Source organism: Semicossyphus pulcher, unplaced genomic scaffold (assembly GCF_022749685.1).
Source record: "Semicossyphus pulcher isolate SPU_LCO1_2020_fin unplaced genomic scaffold, fSemPul1.0.p SCAF_5, whole genome shotgun sequence".
Taxonomy (NCBI): domain Eukaryota; kingdom Metazoa; phylum Chordata; class Actinopteri; order Labriformes; family Labridae; genus Semicossyphus; species Semicossyphus pulcher.
This window is the reverse complement of record NW_027211726.1, coordinates 21,207,747-21,228,698: the sequence shown is the minus strand read 5'-3', so window position 1 is coordinate 21,228,698 and position 20,952 is coordinate 21,207,747. Positions and strand designations below refer to the sequence as shown.

General features: G+C 42.7%; 1 protein-coding gene across 1 annotated transcript in view; it reads left to right on the top strand.

Annotated features, from left to right (window-relative positions):
• Positions 1-20,952, top strand: part of csmd2 (CUB and Sushi multiple domains 2) — a 253,256-nt gene that overhangs the window by 222,432 nt on the left and 9,872 nt on the right. The window contains exons 50-64 of the mRNA XM_069682020.1: positions 690-878; positions 2,078-2,263; positions 2,395-2,589; positions 2,877-3,050; positions 3,143-3,316; positions 4,574-4,747; positions 8,080-8,268; positions 9,488-9,661; positions 11,185-11,367; positions 14,171-14,347; positions 16,572-16,751; positions 16,922-17,095; positions 17,259-17,432; positions 19,687-19,760; positions 20,758-20,869. Coding sequence (XP_069538121.1) covers positions 690-878; positions 2,078-2,263; positions 2,395-2,589; positions 2,877-3,050; positions 3,143-3,316; positions 4,574-4,747; positions 8,080-8,268; positions 9,488-9,661; positions 11,185-11,367; positions 14,171-14,347; positions 16,572-16,751; positions 16,922-17,095; positions 17,259-17,432; positions 19,687-19,760; positions 20,758-20,869 — 2,529 coding nt within the window. The remainder of the gene's footprint in view (positions 1-689; positions 879-2,077; positions 2,264-2,394; positions 2,590-2,876; positions 3,051-3,142; positions 3,317-4,573; positions 4,748-8,079; positions 8,269-9,487; positions 9,662-11,184; positions 11,368-14,170; positions 14,348-16,571; positions 16,752-16,921; positions 17,096-17,258; positions 17,433-19,686; positions 19,761-20,757; positions 20,870-20,952) is intronic.

Sequence of the window (20,952 nt, the reverse complement as noted above, 5' to 3'; positions counted from 1 at the left end):
ATGGATAACACGCTTGTTTTGTGTCCAAGGTCCACTTCCATCCTAATCTCTCCCCACAAAGAGCCCTAAATTTCTGTGTCAAATAGCCATCTTCTGCCTCATCACTATATATTCTTGAATGTTTTTACTCTGTGTTAATTTTCTATCCTCCTGCAGGTGTGTAGTTAGGTGTTTTTACTGTGAGATCTGCAAAATGCAATTTAGGTCTCAGAGCCCTCCATTCATTGGAATCCATGGACCTGTTGCTGGCACCATTCGGGATGACAAACGATGATTGCAGCACCTAATTTAGCCAACAAACAAAAACAGATACTTTGTGTCTGTTATTATGTATCCATCACTTTTATGATCCTCCTCTGCTGCGGCTGACAAACTCCTGTTTCGCTTTGTAGTGAACATAAGTTTCCTCTAATCAATTTCGCTTGTCTCTAGTCTGCAGCGTTTGCCTTAAAGAGATTGCATCGTGGCGCTTGTATTAATAAATATCTTCCTATACCACGCCAGGCGGAGAAGACAGATGCAAAGGAGATCCTGGGCTTTGTGCTATTGAAGGCATATTAATCCTTCACTTCCTCCACAACAACTTGCATCATCTTGCATCATTATTGGGTTTTTACGGTTGTTGCACTCAATTTTATCGGAGAGCCATTTCACATATTTACCTATCTGTGTTCGTTTTTTTTCCACAGCGGCCTACTGCAGCCCTCCAAATAACCCTGTAAATGGCACGGTGCACAGTCTGACGGGCACTAAACTGGGCAGCACACTGCGTTTCAGCTGTGACCAGGGCTTCCGGCTTATTGGCCAGAGCAGTGCCACCTGCACCCGCACCGCCCAGGGGACATACCAGTGGAATGCACCAGTGCCTCTTTGCCAAGGTGAGGGTCCAATCATAGCAGCAGGTCAGGAGGAAGGATGACAAGGTTGAAAGTAAAAAAAATATGACAATCTAATCTATCTGAAAACTGTGTCCGAGTGAGACAAACTTGCCTTGTACATGTACACATATTGCCAATGCAACCTGCGCTAAACTTGTTTTTTCAGTTAAGTTAAATAATAATATCATTCTCACCATGTCCCAAGTTTTAAAAGGGATGAAATTAACCTGAAAACGTTGCAAAGAAAGAAAGGTTTCAACATCTTCAGCCTAACTGCCATGCTGAGTTAAATACAACTTTTTTGTCGCAAATGTATTTTGTAAGTTCAGTCATTCTGATTTAAGTTGATTGAAAAAACTATCACTGAATCTATTTGCTTTGGATCAAAGTGTGATTTCAACTGACAGTGTGCCATCACCAAGAAGCCCCTCAGCCTTAGGCGTGCTTCAAGGAAGCTCACTTTACCTTGCCTCAGACTTGCTTTGAAGTAAAAGCTGCGTCAGACTAATAATATTTGGTTCACGTAAGCCAAATTGTTTGATATGTCAGTCTTTCGGGCTTTAGTCACAGTGATATCAGCCTGTCACTGTGCCCTTTCTTCAGCGCTGAAATCATCAATAGGCATTTTTTTACTGAGACTGATAGATGTCTTTTTTGAAAAATTACAAAACAGATCGTATGAATGGAGTCGTAGCTATTTCAGCAAGATAAATCTTCAATTTAAAAGTAAATATAATTTCATGTTGAAGGCATATTCATTGATTCCCATTGTCAGTGACTTCTCCATTTACCTGTGTTCAGATTTTCTTTTATCCTCCATAACAAAACATGAAATCTAAAAGCTCTATTTCTAGAGCCGAGTTTCCAGCCACATTTATAAAACAGTATCAGATGAATAGAAAAGTGAGAGCAGCGCAGCAGCCATTCAGTGTCTGGTCAAGTCTGCACCAGGTGTAATCATTCTCATGAATTGCATGTGCTCTCTCTGGACTTGATTGTTTACTGTTGTGCAGATGGCAGCCTGAGCTAATGTTTACCGCACATCAATGCCTGCTCTGCGAGTGGGTTTGTACAGGAAGCCTTTTGTTAGCTAGGAACTCGACATATAAAAATGACTATTAAAATACACTTTTCTACATGTGCTTAAATTATAACAACCACATTTTGTTTGTCTTAATTTCCTGTCAAATCCCTTTTAGTCATGTCCTGTGGAATGCCAGTGCCTCCGGTCAATGGCAGCATCGTGGGCCAGGACTTCTCTTTAGGAGCGAGGGCCACATACCAGTGTAATCCCGGATTTCGTCTTGCTGGGCCCGTCACCACCTCAGTGATCTGTCAGGAGTCTGGGAGGTGGAGCTCCATTGAGGCCCAGCCCAGATGTATCCGTGAGTGTTTCTTTTACTGTCACTTTTACTACAAGCCAAATATTGTTCCAAATATCCTTAGCAGGAAGCTTTGAGATTATGACAGCACCAATCTCAGGCTGATGATGTTTGTTAATTCTCTCACCCTCCAGCCGTGACCTGCCCTGACATCGGCCACTCTGCTGTGGAACATGGGAGATGGAGGCTGATCTATGGCACTCAAAACCAATATGACGCTTTATTGATGCTCATATGTGACCCAGGGTATTACTACAGGGGTCAAAGGGTCATTCGCTGCCAGGCTACCAGCACCTGGAATTACCCAGATCCACGCCCAGTCTGCGAGAGTAAGTGTAAACTGCACACCTCGTGATCATTTTCTAAGTTTCTTAAGTTAACTCCCTTATTTGCACTAAAAAATGAAAAAAGATTAAAATAAAAAATAAAAAAAGCATAAAATATTATTGCATCCAAATCTCTTATTCCACTGTGAAATTAAGGAACAAAACAAAACAGACTTCTAACCAAAGCAAAATTAAAACCAAAACCTTTTTCCAAACAGAACAAACGAGCGTTGGAGCTCTCATTTTGACCATATTAGTTTGTATAATATGAGTTTGTTTTCTCACTTCAGTAATCTCCTGTGGGGACCTTGGGACTCCACCAAATGGCAACAAGATTGGAACACTGACTGTGTATGGAGCCACTGCCATTTTTTCCTGCAACACTGGATACACATTGGTGGGCTCTCGGGTGCGAGAGTGTATGTCCAACGGGCTTTGGAGTGGATCACAGGTCCAGTGTCTCGGTGAGATCTTAAGAACCCAAAGAGTCCTTCACTTACTTTCCAGTGATTTTAAACTGTTTTGTCTGACCTTTACCCTTTTTATTTTTTCATAGCTGGCCATTGTGGCACCCCGGAGCCAATAGTGAACGGACAGATCATTGGAGAGAATTATAACTACAGAGGCAGCGTCGTGTATCAGTGTAACCCAGGATTTCGTCTCATCGGAGTGTCTGTGCGAATCTGTGAACAGGATCACCGCTGGTCAGGACGCACTCCTGTTTGTGTCCGTAAGTGCCCACGGAGAATATTCAGTTACTAGTAAAGCTATGAGGGTTTTGTGTTTAGGATACAGACTTGTACAAAGTCGAGCTTCAGACTAACCCTTTGTTCTAGAAACGCTGCAAAGCTAGCAAGTAGATAAAATGCCAAATGCCAGATCCTAAGCTCCACACTCATGGACCTGCAGACTTAAGTGCTTAGTACTCTCCCACTGTCAAATCACCAATTTCATGAGGGCTCTGATGCAGACTTTTCAACGCCAAGTTGCCGTCTTTCCATGAGTTTGCATATCTGCAGACTTTCCTTTGGTAATTACCCAGAGTTCATAGCCAACTTGGTGACGTATACAAACCCCCACTAAATGTAAACAATGTTCGTACATTAAAGTAGTTTTCACTAAAGTTGGAACAAAAAAAATCTAAATGTAAACAAAGTGAGCATGGACGGTGAAAGGAACCGCAAATAGGTTTATCTGCAAGTGACAACATTTAGTTGTTTAGCATGTTTTTATAAATGCTGTGTTTTTCAGTTTATATTTACAAAGTTTCAAAATAAGGCCTTTCTAACTTTTGATAGTTTGTTAAAATATGTAAACACTGTAATGTAAGAAACACAATTACATGCTGGAAGTCTGCTTTTTTCCTAATAATTCAATGAAGCATCTTGTTTCCAGGCAGGGTGTGATGCCAGGATAGTGTGTCCCATTGCTGATTTTTATGCAGTATTCAAACCCTCACAAACTCAGGCACTGCACGTCTGAGGTCATTGAAGTCCGCGAGGGTTCAGGCTTTAGGGTGGGATTAGGCCATAGGCTAGTTTGGGGCCAATGCGGACTACCCGACGCATGTGTTACTGATGACCAATTAAAAGTATTGATATACAATTTTATGAAAAGCATCTCCATAAAATCCACTGTAAAACATCTTTTACTCGTGCCTCAAAGTTTGGGAAATGTTTGCAAAATGATGCAAATGTATTCCTCTGTAAAACTGGTCTTTTTAGAAGGTTATTTTAACAGAGGCCAGTGGCAAACATTTTGAAACGATGCCAGTGCAGCTGCAGCAGAGCCTTTAGCTTCAGAGTTTGGATCATTACTCAGAATTGACATTCAGTCTTGTTTCTGTCCAGCTTTGTTTTTGTTGTGACATTTTCTTTCCTAATCCAGGTCCTGTTTATTCAGGTGTTTGATATCTAACCTTTAGATTGTATTAAACTGCTCTGCATGTGTATAACTGTGATTTTCTGATTATCTTTTGCTTGCGCAGCCATCACATGTGGTCATCCTGGGAACCCCACCTTCGGTTTGACTCAAGGAACCCAGTTCAACTTGAACGATGTTGTGCGCTTTGTGTGCAATACCGGATATGTTCTTCAGGGGGCTGTAAAATCGACCTGCCAGGCCAACGGGCAGTGGAGCAACGCCCTCCCTAGGTGTAAAAGTAAGTGTTAAGTTGATGCCCAAACTTATGAGTCAATGTATCTATTATTTTTGGAGAACTTCTGCACAGACTGAAGTTATGTGCCTGATAATGTCTACCACTGGATCCAATATGCAGTCAATTATTTTTTAAAAGCAATTTGAGGAAACAAATTTCTGCCATTTGAGCAAGGAAATTACAAATATCTGAAAAGAATCCATCAACTGGTAATTATTTTCTCTGAACACATCTGAAAGGAAGAAATACCTTTTTTATATACAAATATGAGCAAAATGTTTAGATGCATATATGATCTCTGCGCAGCTCAGCACAGCTACTTGCAATGTATAGGTATGGCATAGCAACACTAACAGTGGGACACATAGTACAAGTATCATGCTTTGTGAATAATTTAAGAGCTAAAAAAAGCCATTGGCATCAGCTGTGTGCATTCCTAAGGCGCTGAATGAGGACATTGTCAAAAAGTGTGCTCTATTCCACATTCATGCCTGGAGGGGTACAGCTCTCTTCTTCTTTTTGTGTTCTCATCCATTTGTCTGGGTAGGTATTAAATTACCTATTGTATTGTGCCAGTTCATATCTTCTCTGACCACAGATGACCCCAATCACAGAGAGAGCGGAGGTAAATGCAGAGGCACCCAGAGGGAGAACGAGTTTAAACGACGCGTATTAGGGGAAATTGAAATGAAAAACCAAAGAGAAGCTCGGATTATTTAATTACCACGGTCTCAAACACAGAGTCCTCGGAGGTTTCGGATAATATTTACATTTGATGTTATTTCCTTTTAACATAGCTACGTCTGTTACACCCTAAGGCTCACCTGTCTGTCAGAGAAACAAACTTGGTTAATAACTATACAGAGGCAGCCAAAAACAATCACACGATCCTTGGGCTTGTATGAAAGACAGCAGCCTTTGGAGACCAGCATCCTTGTTTTTGCTCTGAATAAAAAGCACCCTGCTCTGTTACGAATGAGCGAGACAGACTTTTAATTTGGCAGTGTTTTTGCGACAAGCGTTGTATCTCGGCACCCGTGTCTGTCTCTAAGTCCTCGCTAACTGAGGGCTCCGTGACAGGCACAGAAAGGGCGCTCACAAGGTCGAGCCTTGAATGTGACAAGGCAGTGACGGGCCCAGTCGCAGATTGACTCATGAGTTTGTTTTAAATGAGGAGAGAAAGGATTTGGCCTTTTTTTTCCGACATTTATGAAGGGATGAGGAGGCTACAAGACTCGCAGGAATCCTCCTTCAGTTGTTAAAATAAGAGAGAAGCGCGTTTGACTGCTGCATGCATAAGGAGGCGAGATTTTCTCCCAGACATACGCCTTAAATCTCTCCGCTCGAGTAGTGACATCATATTAGCATTGGCCTTGTTTCCATGCAGATGCTGACTGTGAGATGCATTTCGTTGTGTGTGTGTGGATGTGGGCGTCTATTTGGATGGCACATTATCCTCACTGATGATGTGGGGACATAAGTAGCTTAGAGGTCTTTTTGTCAATCAGATTTATCACCTTAATTACAGCATCTGAGACATCTTTGGTGAGGCGTGCTCTCCTGCCTGCCATGTACTTCCTCCCCAGAGTTGAAAGCTAGAAGTGCTGGGATGACATCCGCTTCATCCATCTCACCTCAGCCTTTGCTAAGCCGAACCATCCCCTTTTTTTTTAGAGGGGGAGAGAGTGTAGTGGATGTACACAGAAAGCAGGAAAAACAGAGGAGGGTCGAGCAGGACAAAGGTAATGATTTCCACGGTCCAGATTTTAACTACAAGAGTCTGTGGGCTCCATCAATAATGCAGGAAGGAGGAGAGCACAGCCGGCCTGGCCAGTCTCCTATCCCTCTCTAATCAACACCAATTTGAGTCACAGCAACTGAGCCACAACACCGCCTTCTTTGGACTTGTGTGTTTATTTGTCTTTCAGCGATAAAGGCAGGAGACAGAAAAAACCACACTCTGACACACCACTTACGGTGCTGTTACTTGGCAGTAGTCCAAGAGGAGGAGAGGGTGACCAGGGTCCCCACTCCTGAGTGGAACAGAGATGAATTACCTCGGCCCTTCTTCCCCTTTCACTTTTATTCTTCCTTTCCTTTCATCCTTTCGCTTCCTCTCTCGTTGCTCACTGGGCCACACACAAAAAAATGTACCGGGAGGTCAGACGTTTTAGATGACTGCCGGATCGCTTTTGAGCCCACGTCGCCCGAGCACATTCTTTTCAAAGCTGAATTCCAAGCTTGGAAAGTCTCGTGCCGAAGCGACTCCACAGCTTCAAATACGCTTTGTAGTGTTATTATGCGGTAAGTTGTAAATGATGGCACCACGGGTCAGCGCTCCACTGGAAGGAATACATTATAATAGGTATTTTGGGGGCGATTTAGCTGTGCTAGCCAGCTTGGGAGCATAAAAATGAGCAAGCTTTTAGGTACATTAGCATACAATGGGTTCATTTTGGCTGTGGCGAAGGCACGCTCATTGGGCAAGACTGGCAAGGCAAACTGGGGCATAATGACCGCATGGGCACTCCTACGCAGTGTTTTAGAAGCCATTACAGTTTTGGCATCATGCTACAGTTTTAGTCATGGTTCACAAAACAGAATAGACAGCAACTGTTACTCACTGTTCTCTGACTCTGTTGAGGCAGTGTAAGGTTTTAGTTTGTGTCTTGTATCTGAGTCGCTCAAGATGGATCGCTGCTGGTAGCAGTCGTAGTCTGACATTCTGTCATGAATTTTAATATATTCTGCACCATCAGGGCCTCTTCCTCTCTAACTATGTACAGCACTGTCCCTCTCTCCTCACTCATCCCTCATTCTCTCCTTCCCTAACTCTCTCCATCTGGTGCTAAACTGACATGGTGCCTCTTCTCCTGTGAGCTCCCCATCCATCACCATCTCTGCACCACGGCGGCCAGCAGGAGACTGGCTCTAATGAAGCAAATGTTTATTTCCGGAGTCCGCCTCCTACTTCATTTGGATTGGGGTGGATGGATGGATGGATTCTGGATGGGTGGAGGTTGTAGATGAGGAACAGAACGGACAGAGAGAGTAGAAGTGGGAGAGAAAACAAAAATGTATTGTTCCCTGTGTATAAGAGAATCGTATATGTATACATAAATACAGTATACATGTAAATAAGAAAACAGACAACTGCTTGTCTTGCCCTTAAGGTTTTAAATGTAATCATCTATAATGGTTCTATAAAAGGTTCTTGCACTGAATAACAATTATCAGGTTGAATAATTTGCTGAAGTGAACTTCAAAGTCTTACACAATATGTCTTTCTCTCTTTGTTTCCTAATCTGTTTCCCCTTCTGCATCTCTTCCTCTAGTCGTGAACTGCACAGAGCCAGGCCATGTAGAGAACAGCATCAGGCAGATACTGCCCAGCGGGCCGCATCGCTACAGCTTCCAGACCACCGTGTCGTACCGCTGTAACCCAGGCTATTACCTGCTGGGCACCAGCTCCATCTCCTGTCAGGGGGACGGTACCTGGGATCGCTCCCTGCCAAAGTGTCTGTGTGAGTACCTCAGGGGTTGGTTGTAATTGCTGCTGCATGATTTACGATCTGCGTGTGTACTGAAAAAGAGGACAATAAACTGTGTGGACTCACCATTATACACCAGTCAAGCTGATAAAAATCATGAATTGAAGTGATTCTCGTAAAGCAGAAATCTGTTGTTGTCCACCTATTTGTCCTGCCAGCAGTCCGACATCTAAAGATTTTACAAGGGCATTATTCAACAAAGGAAAGTACAAAAATGACTGCTATTTCAGGAAAGGCTGCAAATGTTGAACATTTTACTTTCACAATGACATAAATGATACATTCACTATTATAATTATCATCTTTTTTAAACCAATAATCTGTTAAAGTGGTCATCTTGAACATCTCAGTTTCGTTCTCTTTGGCACCACCTATGGTGATAAATGGTAATTGTGGGAGCACACTTCCCAGATATCCCAACAGAGTCGTATGTGTGGCGTCCACGGTTGGCTCCAGTTGTAACTTGATTTTCCTCGCTGACTGTCACTTTCCTTTTTAGACTGTTTGTCTTCATCTGAGCGTCGAATTTGTTTCTTTTTCTTTGGATTTTCACTTAGTGTTTGAAGTTGTATCTGTAGTCATCGACCTTTTCTTTGTTTGTTCAGCCATAGTAGATTACTGTTTACTCGCAACACTTGCAGAGACCGGAAAAGCAGCCGCTTAGCTCCGCCTACCCTCTCTGGCAGACCAACCACTGCTGGATGATGGAAAACGCATCACTGACTGGGCACTGATTGTGATTGTTTACCGTGAAGGTCGCCACTGACACCCAGTCCATAATTCTGCAAAGGCTTTCATCTGTGGGCCATAGTCTCAATCACCATTGTGTTACCTCGTTCGGCGATCGATAGTGACTCAACAGACATTTGTTTACATGAAAATTCCAGATTGTCACTTTAAGCAGCCCTAGTGAACTCTCTTCCATTCAAAGTAGCAAATCTTGTTTTTCATTGTAAATCTCAGCAGGCTCCGTCTGATAAAGTGATGAAGCAATCTGACGGACAGTTTACTAATTGGTTGGAAGTTTGTTTTTTTTCCTTTAAAACTGTGGTCTCATAGTGTGAAATGTAGTGCTAACAACAACAAATTCACTGTCACCCAACATTATTATACAAGGCAAAATGAGAAGACTGTGATGTATTTATAACTTCACTCTTTTTAATGTTCTCCTTCTTGTGCTCTGATTTGACAGTGGTGCTGTGTGACCGCCCCAGCATGCCTCCCTACGCACAGATCTCAGGCGACCGTCGGACAGTGGGCTCAGTCATCCGCTACAGCTGCATCGGCCAGCGTACCGTCATCGGCAACACGACGCGCATGTGCCAGCTGGACGGCCAGTGGAGCGGCTCACCGCCACACTGCTCCGGTATGGAAAACTACATCCAGATTGACTGAGGGTTCGGAAGGATAGTGATGAAATTAACTCTGTTTTGTGAGAGCTTTGTAACTTGATCAAACTAAAACTTAAATTCAAAAATCCCACCCATCACATTCCATCTCTGAGTCTATGTGACGGTGAAGCCCCTTTGTCATCCTCTTTCAAGCTTTCTGCTTGTAATACTTAATTTATTCTGATGTTATATCAGCACCCAGTCACACCCTTGTAATTCGAGGCCAACAAATAAACTTTGGGTGGCAGCTGTTAGCAGATTATGAGTGAAGCAGGGTAAGCAAGGATGGAGTTGCCTGACTGCACCGCGAGCCTCAAGGACAAAAAGAGTGTCCTCCATAAAACTGCTTTAATCTGCTCATATCAGGCTAAGGAACAGGGACACCCGCACCTCAGCTGGCTTATAAAGCGCTTTAAAGACATGAGCCCCCATCCTCCTACCTTACAGTAAGTCGCCTCAGAGCTGCTGGGGGTGTCCACACATGCAAATGTGCATGGCAAAAAATACAGACAAATTCCCAATGATATGACGGAGATATCCACAAGAACAGATAGTGACCTTAGATAATTATTTGAATGTAATGAAGATAACGTGTGGCTCTGGTGGGGTCAGGGTTAGATAAGATCAATAGGTGGATCAGTATGGCAGCCCTGAGGTAAAGCTGTCAGTTAGGCAGTTATTTTTGGTTCCCACTCTCACCTGTAGCTTTGAGCTCTGTGAGGTGACCTGAAGAGTAGAAACCTTTAGGGACAAAGTGAACAGCTTGGATATCAAAAAAGAGCTTGGAGTCGAACAGCTGCTCTTCTGCATTGAAAGCAGTCAGTTGACGTAATTCAGGAATGGTATCAGGATGCGTTTGCATATGGAACTGTTGAAGTATTCTAGACACATCCAACTGGAGACCCTGAAGCAGGCCCAGAAGCCCATGGAGGGATTTCGCATCCCTGCTGTTCTGGGAACGCTGTGGGATTCCTTGAGAGGAGCTGAAGGACATCGCAGGAGAAAATCATGTGTGGACTACTGATTTATTTTCCTACAACTGAAACGTGCACCTGGTTAACCAGTGGAAAATGGATGGATGGATGGATGGTTTGATGGACTTCTGCACAAACCATCTAGCCATCTAGTAACAAGTACAACAGACCAGCACCTTGTTTAATGAATGAGAGCAGCGCTGCTTGAGATTGGTAGAAATAGAAGTGGAAATAGGGTGCAGGGTGCAAAATATATGGTTGAATAATGAAATGAAAAATCACAACTTATTGCACACTTTCTGCATGTTGAACAAATGGATATAATAAAAATGAATGTATTTGGGAAGCTGGTTACTCCTCAGGGATCAAGTGGAACATTGTTATCCCTGTTGGATGGTGGTAGGGTGGGAGAGGGGGGTCTGTCAGCACGTACAGTACTCAAGTTATTTGTCAAAATAAATAAGAGCAATGATTTGTTACAGATATTTTAATTATTGTTTTATTCATCTTTCGCTCTTTTCCAGGTGATTCTGCCGGGCTGTGTGGAGATCCAGGTGTTCCTGTGCACGGTATTCGTCTGGGAGAAGAGTTCACAGTCAGCAGTGTTGTCCGTTTTAGCTGTGAGCCCGGCTACATGTTGAAGGGTTCGCCAGAGAGAACTTGCATGGCCAATGGGACCTGGCTCGGCACCCAGCCTGAGTGTCATGGTGAGGAATACATGCATTTTTTTTTTAAAAGGGAACCTGTAAGCATTCTTTATACAGCAGGGTCACCAATGCATAAGTAAGGAGACTCTAGCCAATTGTCAGATTTTGGTTTCAGGTGGACAAAACCCTGGGCTCCTCATACCTTCACGTTCACAGTGATACTAGTGTGGTCAGGGGGTTCTGCCTCTTAATCTGCATTTTTCCTCTATACTCACACAAAACTAATGTCTGCAGTAGTAGTTGTGTACTAGATCATTACTCCTGATGATTGAGTCCTTGCATAACCTAAGCAAGAACAGTGTATGCAGATCAAGTACGCTCACCGTTGGTGTTGTACTCCTGAAGGCCTGCACACTATCAGCAATTCAGTTTATGGTTTTTATCCGCAGAATCACAAGGTTGCCCCTCCAGGTGAAGAAGTGTATAAATGTTGGGGTCTGGTGAGGTGAGGGTAGGATAAGATCAGCCTGTGGATTAGTATGGCATCCACCTTAGCTTAGCTCCAAGAAAAAGCTCTATATTTAGCAGTTATCTTTGGTTCCCACTTTCACCTGTAGCTTTGAGCTTCAGGAGGTGACCTAAAGAGTGAAAACCTTTAGGGACACAGAACAGCCTGGAAAGAGCTTGGAGTAGAACAGCTGCTCTTCTGCACTGAAAGCAGTCAGTTGAGGTATTTCAGGGATCGTATCAGGATGTGTACTATGGTAAGTATTGTAGACACATCCAACTGGAGACCCTGGAGCACAACCAGAAGACCATGGAGGGATTATCCAGCCCATCTGGTCTGGGAACGCTGAGGGATTCCTTAAGAGCAGTTGAAGGACATCGCAGGAGAAAATCATGTGTGGGCTCCTGATTAATTTGCTACCAGGGAAACAAGAACCTGGATAACTGGTGGAAAATGAATGGATCGATGGTCTGATGGACTTCTGCAGGAGCAGTGATGAATGAACACAATATTTAACCAACTACAAACACAACAGGGCAGCTGGAGAGTTTTCATTGTGCAGTAAATGAACTCATTCATGTTCATTTAACTTCTAATGCAGCATAGCTTATTATTATATCAGGAGTATTTAACAACCAAATACATTTCCTCATTGATTTGTGCAATTTTAGCATCAATGAATGTATTTCAAAGTATAACCACTTCTTTTTAATTCGTGTTTGTCTTTCATCATCTCTCGACTCTAAAGTGTTGTCAAAGCAAACTGATCTCAACAAATCCCACCACAGAAGTGCACGTATTTAAGCTTTCCTTCACATACACGATTGTGGCTAATTCTGTCTAACACACTGATTGTTTAATTAGCTGCTGCCTCTGCAAACCGAATAAAAGACGCATCACAAATTTGCATGTGTTTGCAAATATGCTAAACAGTGATTGAGCAGGAGCGAATGAGTGACATTCTCTATTGATCAAACACCATAAGGCTTTTCATTTTTGCCCTCCTGCAGCATTCATCCGTTCGGCTGCCAACACCTGAAAAAGCAGATTCTCTGAATGTGTAGTAGTCCGTGCATCCAATCGATATGAGCTGGAGGCTTTACACTGTCCATTGTTATTGCTGAGGCAGGACTTAGACATTATAAACAATGCAAAACTAGAGTGCAGGTTGGCATCAAACACCTTCAATGCTGCAGCAAAAGTACAGTAAAACGAGGCTGTTAAGGATGAGGATGTACGGTTTATTTGTATTGACTTGTACTGTTTTATGTTATTGAGTTTATCAGTCGTAATAACATGTTTTTTATGAGGGGAAGTGTATGTATGTGTTTTAACCATCACATTTAATAGTGCTTGATCAGCCGGAGCATTGAAATCATCCATAAACTTTCAGTTGTACCTTCCACCTTTAACTTAAGTTTTATCTGAGGCTGTATTATAAATATTTTCCCTGCCCTTTTCTTACTCTGCATGAACACACAGCTCTTTTTTCTCTCATCCTTTTACACAGTGTGTTATTTGCAGAATTTCCATCCTGTTTCCCAAGCTGTTTTCAGCTTTGCTGTTTAGTGCTCTGAACAACCTCTCAGCTCTTTCACACACACACACACACACCACCTCTCTTCATTGCCTCACGCTGTCTTATTCCCTCTCTGGTGCGTGGTATGCCCAGTAGCTGAGGTTGCCCACCTGTTCTCAGTTGGCACAGACTTCAAGGGGCCCGGCCACATCTGGTCATTAGGGGAGGGTGAAGCCCACAGGGCTCCGAGGGCCCGGGGCAAGCTGGAGACTGTAATGAACAGAAGCAGCGCTGGCGACCGGGCAAACACCAAGGGATCTTCTAAGCAAAGGATATGTCCATCAAAGTAACTTATGAAGTAGGACGCAGGGGAAGATGAGATGGGTGGGTGGATGAAGACCAGAAGAAAAACAAACCCAGTGAAGACAGATACTCATGAAGGAGTATAAAAGGAATGAAGTGGGAAAGAAAACATTTTCTTTAGTTAAATTTACAGAATAAGCTGTTTAAAAGGATAAAAGTCTTAAGTCACCAGATAAAAGGTCTTTTAACAAAACTAAAACTTCAATAAATACAGAACATTCTTTTGGCTTTAAGTGATCAATGACTACAAGTTACGCACGAGTTAAAACAACTTTATAAAGTATGTTGATGCTGGGTGGGAAAAAAAGTATTACTCTGTGAGAAAATATTTCATCATAAAAACAGTCTGCAAAGTCTTTAATTGTTCTGTCAACACTCACTAACTTGCACTTTCTTCTCTGATCACATAGGATGTAGCCTGTAAATGAATACTAACGTATCCTTTTCTGCTGCCTTCTTGTTTCGTCTCTCAGTGATCTCCTGTGGAAACCCGGGAACTCCAAGGAATTCCCAGATCTTGATCCACGATGGCCTAACGTTTTCCAGATCTATTACTTACGCTTGCAGGGAGGGCTACTACTCCACTGGCCTGCTTACCCGACACTGCACTGTTAATGGGACCTGGACCGGCAACATGCCCGAGTGCTCCGGTAATTAACAGCTCTCACAGAGAAAGGCCTCTCATGTGTGTTTATACTTGATGCAATTCAGTGAAAAGTATTGACAACGGCAGAATACACAACAAGGCCTTGAGGAGGAGGAAATGCAGGTCAAGAAGGTAATCTATTGCAAGATATTTCATGTAATAGAAGAAAATACAGGGAAACGTGGCAGTCATGTACGTCCTATTTCTTTTTTTATGAATGAATGACTGATCCCTGGCTCAGGAGGAGGAAATTAGTTTCGAGGCATGCTCCACTCAAAAGGCAGCCCTGTTATCGTCATGCCTCACAAAAGACACACAGATGCTGCGCAGAGCCAAGAGACCCTGGCAAATAGAGGTCACTAAGAGAACCAGTTTCTTTTGAATAGAGAGGATAGACCCCAAGCAGCCCCATCATGGCTTTAAGTACTCGGTAATCCATAGGAGTGAAAGGGTACATGTTGACAACAAACTCCTGTAGAAGAGGACGTGAATAAGAGCACTTTGAGTTGAACTGATATAGACTGTATGCTTAAAGGGGGAGTTCGCCCCTGGAAAAAGCCACTGTCAGTCAAAGCTCTCTGTAATCGATAGAAGCAATAATACTTGAACTTGGCGCCATAGCTGTGGAGAAACAGCTTGTGGTTTCGCCCATTCTACATTCATACAACACCGAGCGTGCATTGCGCCCCTTCCTCTGAAAGGAACCACCCAGTGAGAGACGCTGGAGTGAAATACCACCGTTTTCCAGTCAAGGACATTGATTGCTGCAGGAAATGGCTCAGAGCGGTACAGAATCTGAAATACGACGAGAATATACCGGTGGATCGTTTAAAAAATCTTGAGGTCTGCAGTCTACATTTCAAACCTGACAATTTTGAACGAAACATGATATCGGAGGCGGGCGTCCTAGATTGAGGAAGTGTAGTTTAGCAAGCTCCCAGGCCTCTGCTAGATGACTGCCGGAGGTTTTCCAGGGCCCACTGGAGAAGCGGATAGCGTCCTCCAAAAGCACAGAGCGAAATTGCAATTTTTTCTCCCTACCATAATGGCATTAGCTTCCACGTAATAGCATGATAGGACTGAGGTTGAAAACCGGTGAACTGGCCCTTTAAAAGAGCTTTACTTTGCAGACGTGGAGTTTTTCCTCACTGTAATAGAAATTTACACCCATTTAAATCTTTTATTCACCTACAAAGTCTTTTACCAAAAAAAGTGCACTGTTTGCCAGAGACGATCTAAGAATATTGTTATGCAAGAGGAGGAATTATGTCACTGTATCTTTGCTCTGTAGGTAGCTTTTCAGGGCACACAATCCTAGATAGACATTGTGGCTCCAGGCGGCACACTCTTACCAGCCCAGTGGGAAACGTTAGTGCTTGCTCAGTCAAGGGGAGACACTACGCATCCAAGAGGCACAGTTTCCTCACCCTGGTGGGAATTTCTCTGGAATGTTGGTCATATGCATTTAATAATGCCTTTTTTTTCCCAAGGCAACTGGAACAGCGCAAGTTGTCCTTCTGTGCCCTGAATTTTTTATCTTACACATTTTCAGCTGAGTCGAGCTGTGATGCTGCTGAGTCACACAGTGGAGTTCTCCCTGTTGTTACTCAATCACGCTGTTTCCCCCCGCAGGATGTTAAAGTATAATCAAGGAGAAATGTCGTCCACTGTGGAGCTTTAGGGAGCTACTGTACAAGATTTATCACAAGATTTAGTCTCTGCGCACATCAAAGCTCTAAACTACAGACAATCAAAGTACAAGGACAGTTCTCTCAGCGAAAACACAGTCAGTAAAGCTGATTGAAGAGTCCGTTCCATGGAAAGTGATGCTTTTAAGCACATACAGTATAAATGTATCACTCAAAAGAGGATGTCATAAATAAATCATGTCCTTATTACCAGTGAAGACACATCAACTGTGTTGCTTTTCAGATTGTTAAGTTTTGTTTATGAGGTTAACGGCTCGGGTCAAGTGCGTATAACAGTTCATTACCTCTGAGGCTCCATCGACCGTGCAGTTTTAAAATGTTTGTTTTACTTGCTTGTATCTCATCCTAAGTGTGTGATATTGATTTCCTGCTTTACAGAGTACATTCAAATATAAAACACATCAACTTCTATGATTCTATGATGAACTGTATCAACTTTTCCTCTTCATTTCTGTCGTTGGTGAATCACATTACCTTGTTCAATTGCTCATCCGTATTTATCCTCTTGTGTTCCTGCAGTGATAAACTGTGCTGACCCTGGAGTCCCGGCTAACGGGGTGAGGCTGGGCAGGGATTTCACCTACAACCGCACCGTCAGTTTCCAGTGTTCTCCTGGTTTCACCATGGACGCTGACCGGGCCTCGACTCTCATCTGCACCAAGGACCGGACCTGGAATGGCACCAAACCTCTCTGTAAAGGTAACGTTGTGTAGGATTACCTGAATGACAATACAACAATGAGATAGATTTTAGCATAACGTACAGGAAAGGAAGGAGTGATTATGGAACACTTCACACTGAATGAATGTTGTTACAGAATCTTATATGCAGAATCCACGAGTTTGTGCAATTCGTCTTTCTCTTTCTAGCGATCGTGTGTGGTCCACCACCCACCATCCCTCAAGGACAGGTTGTGGGTACAGACTTCACCTGGGGCTCAAGCATCAGCTACTCCTGCAACCAAGGTTACCAGCTGTCCCTGCCCACTGTGTTAACATGTCAGGGCAACGGCAACTGGAGCGGAGAGAAACCCCAGTGCTTCCGTAAGTGGCACCACGCTGGAATGCTTAATCACATAACATGTCATTGATTTCCCTCATGTACAGTATGTATGTCCCCCTGTGTGACATTTCAACCCCCTTGGAATATATTGAATTAAAACATGTTTCACTGGTTCCTTCATCCTCTGTTGCTTCATCTTTGCAGCTGTGTTCTGTGGAGACCCCGGGATGCCTGCCCAGGGGAGGAGGGAAGACCGAGGATTCACCTATCTCTCCTCTGTGTCCTTCTCCTGCTACCCTCCCCTCGTCCTGGTGGGATCTACCAGGAGATATTGTCAATATGATGGCACCTGGAGCGGCACACAACCCTCTTGCATTGGTAAGCTACTTTCTGTCCTACATTTATCGTATGGTTTGCCATTTGAAAAAGAGCACTTGATGTAATAAACAAAGCATCGACATACAGGTGGGAGTATGGTAGATATTGGCGACAGGTGCTCTATTACCTTAGCACAACATTAGAATCAGTAAAGATTCCCATTGGCTGATATGCTTTGCCATTATGTTCTCCCTCGTTAGTCCTGATTGCCTTTCACAACCAAGAAATAAAGCATTTGACCAAGCTAACAAGCTATATTGATTCTGTTTTGCCATTTTGATCTGTGTAATTAATTAAAGCAACGCGGAACATTTGTTTCACCTTTTGAAGAATAGCCCCGGGTTCAGTCAAATCTTTCATAACAGCAGAGAACTAATGTGGAGAAACTGCTAGTCTGGGAATGCAAGACTGCACCGGGGGCCGTTTCACCAGATTTACAACAGGCAAGCTGTGCTTTGCAACTTAAGACCAAATTTTTCCTCTTTTAATTTAGATTATTTCCGGCTAAAAAGCAAACTCCGAGCCTTTGACCCATGCATGAGCATACAAGACTGCTTTATCACAAAGTGACCAATCTCGGATCCCATCGGCTATAGTCTGATGACGATATAGCCTCTGGGGACAATGGTGAACACGCCGGGCGTGTTGCCAGCAGTTAGCGACAAACGACTTCCTTTTCCGCGTGCTGCATTGTTACAGAAAAAGAAACCGTTTCTCTTGTGATTTACTTGTTATTAAAGGGTGTTACCTTTGCCGTAATTTCTACATCATGATGCAGATTAGTAAAAAGTAAAAATTAAGCTTTTGTCAGGTCTGTTCTCAAGAGGAGAAGAAAACTACTTTTAAAATGCTCGTTTGTTGAACGGAGGTCGGATTGATAATTTCTGATGCATTCGAGGAAGTCGGGGAATCTGAACGCTGACCGTCTTTCGTGACGCAGCGTCAAAGGAATTAATCCAGATGTAGAACAGATTGTTAGCTGAACGTGCTGCAAATGTCTGTTTATAGAGATTAATAAGAAGCTTAATAATCAGCAGATGGCGCTGATAGGAGCCGGGATGTCATTACAGCGCATTACGTTACTTCTGCTTTTGCTCTCCACACGGACTGTTTTTCCTGCGTGCTGTTGTACAAATGTAAACCCGAACACTTGGCGTCCTACATTTACAGATTCTACATTTCTATGCAGAATCTATAAATAGAGATTGTGAAGTGACAAACATTTGTCAAATAATAGCCCTCTGAACAATTTTTGTCCCCAGTATCAAACTTTTGTTTTGTCCCGTTGTCATCACAAATACGGTCCCCTGCTGTAATAAACATTCCTTAAGCTATACATCTCTTTAAACAAAGAGGAGTAGGAGCATTGGAGTTACACAGCAAAACTTTAAATGCTGCATTTAGAGGCCCTCGAGCAAATCAAACTGTGTGGTCAGAAATAAATGAATAAATAAAATATAATGATTTGTTTAAGCCTGTAGGTTTATTTTGGTGTTTAAAGTGCTATGAAATATATACACATGTCAACAAATGATCCAATAACAGTTTATACATTAATATATTATAGCCAACAGTCCCCGGGAACTACTCTACCTGTGAATAATTTATCAGCCACTTTGTTTTGCCACGGTTAAAAAACGTTAGTGCGTGGCTGGTGGGAAAGGTCAAACTATGATTAAATGACATTTCATCAATTATCATGTGTTGCACAGTATGTAGCTGCTGACGATGCTTTTGAGAGTAAGACATAACGAACATAGTGAATATGTGCAGTTTTGTAAGAAGAAGGTTACTTGCTTGTTGTCAGACAAAATGACCCAGTGAGTACTCTGTAAGAGCAACAGAATGCATCATGTACAATTAATGTAATAAAAACACATTTGTTTGTAAGAGAAATTTTAGGATTTGAAAGACATTCTTGTAAAATGTTCAGCTGATTACCAGAGGATGTGGACTGATGAGGCCTTAGGTTTGTCATTGCGTTATAAGCTCCCCTGAGTGGAGATAGGGCGCAGGTTCAGATTACTAATAAAATACTTTATAGGTATGCGAGTGTGTGTATGGTTTTCTCCATACAGTAATTTATGGACTTTACTCCTACACTAAGTACTTTACATCACGTCTGTGAAAAATGTAATTTCCCATATAATGTCTATAAAGGTGATCTATCTTTTTGCCATGGGTGACATTAAATTTCACTCACTCTTACTTGAGAACAGTTATTAAAGAATGGATGTGTGTTTGCGTGCTTCAGATCCCACTCACACTACCTGCGGAGACCCTGGCACTCCTCTCTTTGGAAATCAGAACAACAGTCAAGGCTATCAGGTAAGAATATAATGGATCGAGTTTATTTTGCGATAACGATAGCATGACTATATGAAACAAGTAAACATGTTTTGTATGTGATTTCATGCAGCAGCATTTATTCTTGCAAACAAAATAGTGCTTTGACAATTTCCCTTCTTTTCCAGTAAACTTCTATCTATAAAAATGTATACTGCTGTATCCTGCTCCTGTATATGCTTAGACTCTCTTCTTACTTATTAATAAGAGGTTTTTAATCTGCCACTGTAACAACCGTCCCTGTATATTGTTTATTTTTAAATTAGTAAATAGCAAAGCTGCTCACTTTATTACTCTATATATGGCTATGCAACAAATGTCAATTAGATGGTAATCTGAAGAGAAATAAAGAAGAAAAGCAAATGTTTGCCTCTATAAAGGTAATTCATTGATTTGTTCATTCATTAAACCCATAAACGTCTGCATGGCATATCGGGAAAACGTTTTAATGCTTACTGTGCAGGCGTCACGTCGCTGCCACCGATGTTGTTGTGAAGCAGCACGTAATGACGATGACCGCTCTCTATGCAGTAAAATGCAACCGTTCTCCTTGTCTTCAATTCTTTTGCTGATATCTATCAAACACTGAAGTCTGCTCTCCGTCTCTGCTCTCAGCTGAGCGCCCCCACCTCTCCACACTCAGACACTCTGAGCATGCAGGGGTGGGGTTTACACGGACAGACAGGCATCTCTCATGCTCGTATTGATTTAAAGCGGAGGCTTCTAAAATGAACAGGAAAAGCCATAACAATTATGTAGCTTTGTTGGAGGTCCGACCTCTTGTAGCCAAACCACTTCCCCACTCGGGTATGCAAATACGCCAACACGTTCTTATCACATACAAAAAATATACCGGTATAATCTGAACGATGTGATATGGCACAGCCCTAATTAAGTGTAAAAAATCTGAATGATTAGACTGCCACTTCTGTGAGCAGCACCCTCTCCTATCCTCATATATATGTGTGTCCTCTTACAGATCAGCAGCACCGTGTTCTTCAACTGTAGAAAGGGCTACTTGCTTCAGGGCTCCATTTCTCGCACTTGTCTGCCCAATCTTACTTGGAGTGGTTTTCAGCCTGAGTGCATTGGTAAGTACCTTACACAGTCTGGTGTGTTGCAAAGATATATGTATAGTAAAGTGGAAAACCTAACCTAGAGCAACAATTTGCAT